The 7,985-nt window shown below is 34.5% G+C and overlaps 1 protein-coding gene across 1 annotated transcript; it reads left to right on the forward strand.

Moving 5' to 3' along the window:
• The first annotated feature begins 367 nt into the window (after positions 1 to 367).
• LOC125809822 (uncharacterized) lies at positions 368 to 6,937 on the forward strand. Its single transcript, XM_049489403.1, has 2 exons — positions 368 to 523; positions 6,603 to 6,937. Exons 1-2 carry the CDS (start codon positions 380 to 382, stop codon positions 6,705 to 6,707), a joined length of 249 nt encoding a protein of 82 aa, XP_049345360.1. The 5' UTR covers positions 368 to 379; the 3' UTR covers positions 6,708 to 6,937.
• The last annotated feature ends 1,048 nt before the right edge of the window (positions 6,938 to 7,985 follow it).

Raw genomic sequence — 7,985 nt, forward strand, 5'->3', positions numbered from 1 at the left:
CTCTTTTTCAAATTATTAAAATTCCTTAAAATTTATGAATTCCAGATACTTCACTGGACATCATGATACATAGGTGAGGATGTATCAGATAGGGGAGGGATGTATCTGAGAGGGGATAAAGATGTATCAGCGAGGGTTTTTTTGATTTTTTTTTTAATAATAGAGAATTTTAGAGATTATGACAAAATAAAATGTGTATATAGATAATTTTTCCAATATTTTTTTTTACCATACCAACAAATATGATAAAAACCCAAAGAAAAAAAAAGTCATTTGGATTGATTTGTAATGGGCTTTGTTAGTACTAGGCCCAATGTGTCCTTGTGCCGGGGCATAAATAAAGATGGAGAAATGGTGATTCTCTACTAGTCGGAGAAAAATGGCGACATGGGGTGCATTTTTTGGTACAAGGGTTATGGAAATAGTGAAGAAGCATGATTCCGGCGGCCTTGTTTGGAAGAGAATTAAGCTCACATCTACTCGCAAAGCTAATGCCAAGAAACGTCTTCGCCGTGTTTGGCAGGTTCCTACTTCTATTCCCTTCACTCTTTACTTGTAAACGTTTAGGGTTTTACTCTGTTAATGAACATTATGAGGTGGATGGGGTATAGATTCAATGAATTCAACTATACCCAACACCGTTTCTTGGATTTTTATTTTTTATTATACCTAGAAGAAATGGGGAGTGTATTACAAGGCGGAGAATCGACTAATAAGTTATAAGAAATTATAATAATAAGGTGAAATTTCAGGTGAATTACTATGATTCCATGTTTCTTGGCATTTCTTAGCTGCGTTTTAAATATGGAATGTTATTGCTGGAATATTAACTCGAGATCACAAGTTTGGGACTTTTTATTGGGTTGAGATTATTGATATGTTGTTTATAGTTATGTAAACCAAAAGCGGCATACCATAGCGAAACTCGGAAATCTGAATTAATGTTTGTGTATGGGGGCTTCCATTTCAAAAGTCCTTTGCGAAGAGTTCCTTTGTCTTAAACTACTTTGTCCATGGTTGTGGTATTTGCTTTTGGAAATGTCTTTTCCTGCATACCCAGTTTGTCCGAAAATTCCTTCTTTTAGTTCGTCTGAATGAGCTGATCTTCTCCAGACTTAGTTGGCAGATTTACTCGACACCTGTGCTTGTGGGTTGTGTCAGAATGCTTGGTGGATTAAGAAAAAGTGAATCCTTCTAACCCCACTCCATGCAAAGCGAAGCCTGGTATTTAAGTGGATAAGGGTAGAGGGGCAGGCTCATTATCCACCAAGTTTAGAAGGCTGTGATTTGTCCAAAGGGCGGGTCACAAACGGATTTCTCGGTTATCAAAAAGAAAAAGTGAATCCTTCTTTTGGTGCCTAGGAATTTTAATGAGTCTTCTTTGGTGCAACCTTTTCCCCAGACCCTGCGTGAACGTGGGAACTGCCTTCTTCTTTTTTTGGCTCACACAAGCTCCAGTTAATTTTTCGGCTTTATTGCCTTATTCAAAGCTTTATTCCACTGGCTTATATAATTTGAATTTCCTTTGAAATATTATTTCCAACAAATGAAATGTCTGTCTTATAATTATTGATCTTTGGATATCCTTTTCTTGTATGATGCTGTGTAGTTTTAGGCAGTGTTGTTTGATAATACTCATTTGCATGTTTTATGTATCATTTAGGGGTTTCTTAAGTTGGACAAAAGTCGAAGGACACTTGGTTCCTCGAGTAAGATAGTACCCGAGTTTCACTTGATTGGCCTTGAGTTGGGTGCTCTATGTTATGTTCAAATTGGAGACAATTATGTTGACTATGTTATTGAGGAACTAATGATCTTAAGATGCAAATATTCATGTAATGAAGGCTGAATTAGGTAATTCACTGGTCATTATTCCCATTTAAAATTACCTTGAGGAATAAACCCAAAGGATACTTTATATTGGATTGAGAAGGCGTTTAAATGGAGCGACTTGGATAGTAAAGATTTATAAAGGGACAACAACTAGATGAGAATTGAGGTGAAGTAGTAGTTGTTGTTTTCTAGACTGTTTTTTCTCAATAAAACTATACTATATGACTGGTATGATCAGTTCAACAATGGAAAAGCAAAACTGCTTAAATGAGCTATTTAGCAAAGCTGATCAACAACTTTTTTTTTTTTTTGCTCAGGTAATGATAGTTAGTTTCCAGTCCCACTTGTGGGATCACACTAGGTTTGTTCTTTTTGTTGTAATGATAGTTAGTTTGCCTAAAAGTGAGGTTACCTACAACATATAGAGATAAAATATGTAGTCTCGAATAGTTGATGTCTTGTGGTCTTGATCTTAACTGACAGTAATCCACCATGATTTATCTGATTTGTTTTCAATAGCCATGAATGGGATTGATCAACTTGAATGAAGAGTACATATTTTAATAAGCTCGTTACATTGTAGCTCAGAAGTTCAAAATTATCCACAATGGTTTGAAAACATAGTCTTGTTTCTAGGGTCAATATAGTTTGTGTAGATGTTCATTATATGTCATCCTTATGTGTGTTTAATATTTAGTATATGTGTATATATTGTTGTCATGTATATTTTCTTCCCTTATGAAGCACACCCTAATTTCTATTTTGGTGTTTCAGAATAGATCATTACCTCTTTCCTCTAGGTTATTTTTGAGGACATCCTTTTTCTTTCTTTTTTGATGATAAATGAAATTTTATTACCAAGTTGAGAGAGTTTAAGGGCATCTCTAATCTAACACCAAAATTTACACCAAATCCTATTTTGGTGTAAAATTTGGTGTTTTTCATCTCCAACCCAACACTAAATTTCACACTATTATAATGGGAATAGTGTCACACCAAATTTGGTGCGACACTATCAGGCCATATAACACCAAATTTTACACTAAAATGGTGTCAATGCCATTTTAGCATATACCAACTTCAATGCACTACACTAAATTTTACAATAAAAAAAAATTCTTTTTATATTCTTCTCTCTATTCAATATTATATTTTTATTTTTATTTTAATTATATTTTCTTATTTCATAAATAAATCTCTTTTCTTTTTTTTTCATTTCACCCTATATAATTCATATTTTTTTCTCATATAATCATTTAATACAAAATCATTTTATATCAGAAAATTTTAAATAATATAAATCACAAGCAAATACTATACATTATAAATATTAATGAATAATTCAAATAAAAGTGAAATCATTGATGAAATACAATTAAATAAATATTACATTATGGTAAAATTTATTTTAATTTTTTACATAAATATTCAACTTTCAAGATTAGTATATTTCTCCCATAAATTCTCTATTGATGAACTACATAAAAAATAATTAGGTATCTTAGGGACTCAATTAAAAACATACAATTTGTAATACGTTAAATTAAAAGTGTTATATAATAAAAATAAAAGTTCAAAAAAAATCAAGAACATACTTGATGTTGATGAATATTGTCACACCAAATTGGTGTGACACTATTCACAAACTATAATAGTGTAGAATTTAGTGTTGAGTTGGAGATGAAAACACCAAATTTTGGGGTTGGAGATGCCCTAATCAACATTAGTTGTACTCTTGATTATTTTATTATTATTTGTATTATATTACACTTTCAATTTAACATATTATAAATTGTATGTTTTTAATTAAGTCCCTAATGTACCTAATTATTTTAATGTAATATCTTTATAATTTAAATTTTTATATTTTGATGTATAATTTTTCTATTTAATTTTCCGTATATGTTATTTTTATAAAAAATATAAGTTAATTTTATTATAAATTATAATTGTATAAAAAGTTATAGCCATTCACAAAAATAAAAAGTGCAAATATGATATGTTGTTAAATAACACAATGCGCTTTAGATAACATAACAATAAACATTCAATAAAGTAGTGACGGACTTGCGTCAAAGTTGAAAAATGCATAACATAATCTTGGAAGTTGAATATTTATGTAGAAATTAAAATAAATTTTATCATAAATTTATTTTATGAAATAAAAAATATAAATGAAATAAAATATAATATTAAAGAGATAGAAGAATTTAAAAAGAATATTCCTTTTTAGTATAAAGTTTAGTGTAGTCCATTGGAGTTGGGACACCATTTTAGTGTAAAATTTGGTGTTATGGGTTGGAGATGGCCTAAGCACTAAACAAAACCAGAGGATGATGCAGTGGACAAAGAACCCCAAACTTGCATCATCTCACTGCCTTCTAAACACAAACATGCTATCAGAACGAAAATGAAGCTAATTAATGTAGTGGTTGTGGTTCTGCATCCATACTCTTGAGTTTTGTCTTCATAAAACTTCTAATGTGCACCTCTTGGACTATCTGCTTCACAATGACTGCTTGTTGTTCGCTGACACTATTTGGTTTCTCTCAAGCCAAACTTAGTAGACATGAGCTGCTAGACACCTTCTAAACACTTCAGATGCTCTTATCCCTAGCATGTTGTACAGTCCATTTCAGTTCTTCCTCCCAACACATAGGATCACTGGTAATTCCTTGCCATACCAGAAGCTTTTTCCACACTAGAGCAGATACACATTGGAATAATAAGTGAGTAATACTTTCATCCTCTTTCCCACACAAAGGGCAAGCTTGGAAGCTGATGACACCCCATTTGATAAGCTTACGTCTTGTGTATAACTTCCTATTCACAGTCAGCCAAAGAATAAAAATCCATCGAGGCAGTCCATAGTTGTTGCACACAATTTTCCTCTACATTTCCTTCTTGTAGTCACCCCTTAGTTTTTGGTAGAACAATTTTAATAGAGAAACTGTCCATGCAGAAGTTCTTCCATGAAGTAACCAACTTCAAGTACATACTTCTTGGTCTTGGGTATTTTTTGTACAATCTAGATGATTGTTTAGGAATCAACAACATACCTAATGTAACCCCACAAGTGGGGTCAGGGGAGGGTAGTGTGTATGCATACCCCTAACCCTACCTTGTGCAGGTAGAGATGCTGTTTCGGATAGACCTTCGGCTCAAGACAAGCATGAACACTACATGTATGGAAACATAAGCAGTAACAACAGTAGGATAGAAGAAAATCGAAGCATAAGAGACAACAAGTAGTAATAGAAAACTAGGAATGAGAAATATGGAGCTAATAAATAATACTAATACTATTGGTAAAGAAAAGCAAAACGCGAAACTAACTACTACTAGCCTTCTACCCTTATTCTCGCCCTCCACACCCTCCTATCAAGGGTCGTATCCTAGTTGAGCTAAAGTCTTGCGATTTCCTACCCGATCCCCAATACTTCTTCGGCATACCTCTACCTCTCCTCATGCCCTCCCACGTCAGCCTCTCACACCTACTCAATGGTGTGTTTGTACATCTCTTGACATGCCCTAACCATCTCAGTGTTGCCTTCTGCATCTTGTCCGCCACAAAAGTCACTCCTACCTTGTCCCGAATCACACATGAGAGTTCTTGACTGGTCAAAAATACACCCCAATGCAACAAAGTCGATCTAACCACTACTCTGTAAAAGTATTGGTGACGCCTTATCAAACAAGACACCAAATGCTAATACGATGATTATTGTTTAGAAATGTCATCTATAATGTTTCTGTCTCCCATAATAACTGTGTATCCAGTTTACCCAAAGTGTATCCTTTTCCACACATGTTCCACAACAGCTTACTTATGGCTACCTTGTTCCATGTAGCAACATCTATGACATTCAACCACCCAGCTGTCTTTGGTGAACATACTTTTATTCCAAGCTACCATGGCTTTGTTTGATATATGAGTCCCACCCGTCCACAAGAACCTTCTGCATGTGGCCGCAGTAAGTTTCACTTTCTTCTTAAGCAGAACAAAAACCTGCCCATGAAACTTGAATGGAAAAGACCCTCCCTGAATAAGATATAGACTTGTTAGTCCAAGATTTAGTCCTGCCCAGCATCCTTTAGCAGGGGCTGACATTGTAGTACTGACACTCTTTTGGTGCTAAGTATCGCTCCAAGGTATCTAAAGGAAGTTGTCCTTCAGTAAAGTTTAGGAGGTGAAGGATGGCTTGTTGGTCCTCTGTAGAGAAACCCTTCCCCAGGTGAATATTCATCTTTCATTTTTGCTGATTAAAGAGCAGGTCTCTCTCAGTGAGGGTACTATCTTGAAGCGTTTTTAGCGAGACTATAAAAACTTCTTATGTTTTCAGTCTTTTGCACTTGATTTTTTTCTCATCCAATTACCAATCTTATGGCGTAAAGGCCTATGAAATGCTAGTATTGTACAAAACCATGTTGATTAGATTCACTAGGTCTGGCTCTCTCCTTCAAATCTAACCTCTCTGAACTGTAAAATGAGAATATTCTCTTAGCTTTATATAGTAAGATTCCTTTTTCTCACCCAAAATAAGCAATGATAGTAGAATCTCAAGTCCTTTGACTTGCGATATTGGGTTTGATTTTACCTGTCTAAGTTGCTTCCAACGTTCTGATCTGATATAATTAAAATATCATTTGTTTTGTTGACTTCATTTCTTCTCGATGATGTGTGTTTTGAATCAAATTTTGTGAAATTATATCCCTATCTTTTATATATGTTAGATATACAAAGGTTTGACATTTTTTGTTTTCTGCAGAATGAAGCTGTCTTGAGGGCATGTTCTGAAGCACCTCCATCCGAAACTTCAGAGGTTGATGCTGGACAAATAAGTAATGTGCAGTTAAAAACCAGTAAGAGTTAGTTCTGAAAAGGGTGACCGAGTATGAAGAGGCAAAATGAAATATGCGTGACAGCTGCTTGCAATGTTAACGACATTAATGGACTGCCCCTGAATTTTACTTTACCTGTTAGCGTTATGTTAGTATCTGGTGAAGTGATATGGATGTCTCACTTTCACACGGTTACTCTAGATCATGCATGTTATAGCTGACACAACTATCTCCTTCATCTTTGGTGATCCAAGTATACTTTCTTAGCTTAGTTGTACTGAGTATTTACATCGATGACAAAATTTATCACGTGGAATCTATTCTGAGGTCGTGCTTCTGTTTGTGTTTGATCACAAGTTTGTTTGGTCATGGCCAGATTGCGAGACATCTGACTTCTAGCGTTTCTGTCCAAGTCTAATTGTTTTGCTTAGGTGATTTTAGTCCCTCTTCAGTAGCAAAGGCTAGCCCTTTCTTTAGTTTGAAATGCAGTCCTTGCAATATTTCTGGTGTAACTCTCACCTTGGTGATTTCGATTAAGATTATGTCGATCAACGAGTATTTAGATCGTCTTTGCCTCGAGTGCATTTCATTAGGAAAAACTGGGAACAATTGGATTAGGTGTAGAAACAGGAAATGGAAATCATTGTCCAAGTCTGGGACATGTCATGCAGAAAAGCTGTCTTTATTTTTTTTGGTTTCCCATCTTCCTACCAAGGACTTTTTTATATCCAGAGCTCGAAATCGAGACCTCTTTTGTTAAGGGAGGAACAACCTTATTCAATGCACCACATCTTTTGGTGATGACAAGTTGTTTGGTAACAACTATAGTAGTGGCCATACAAAAGTTATATTTAATCTAGTGGACTCACATGTGATGATAAATCTTGAAAGGCTACAATAAGTTTGCACTACTTGTGTACAAACTAATCAATCCAAATATGAACATCAATATTTTTTTGTGTACAACTTTTTGAAGTGGTTATTGAACTAGTCAACGTTAGAAAATTACTTTTACATGTGGAAAGTGGTTAGAGTACCTTTCTTTCACTATAAGAATTGACCTAACCCCATATGAGGCCATAAAAGCTGTGTTCATTGTTTGTATTCTACTCTGACGGCTTGCTAACGCCATTGACAATGTCAAGTCAGCAATCTACACAACCATTCAAACCCTACTACTATCATATCCTAAAAGTAAACATCTCGATGTGTCGAGTTCTGAGAATAATATTATTATTTTTTGCTTTGAATGTTTTATTATTGTTAATGAGCCCTCTAACGATAGTGAAGGTAGGATTTTCATCAGGAAA

Source organism: Solanum verrucosum, unplaced genomic scaffold, assembly GCF_900185275.1.
Source record: "Solanum verrucosum unplaced genomic scaffold, falcon-dt-bn FXZP01000474.1, whole genome shotgun sequence".
NCBI classification, from domain to species: domain Eukaryota; kingdom Viridiplantae; phylum Streptophyta; class Magnoliopsida; order Solanales; family Solanaceae; genus Solanum; species Solanum verrucosum.

Excerpts from the sequence above, each read along its gene's own strand:
- LOC125809822 (XM_049489403.1), top strand. The coding sequence starts at position 380 with ATGGCGACATGGGGTGCATTTTTTGGTACAAGGGTTATGGAAATAGTG. Across the intron at positions 524-6,602 it reads GTCTTCGCCGTGTTTGGCAG|AATGAAGCTGTCTTGAGGGC; the intron begins GTTCCTACTTCT and ends TGTTTTCTGCAG.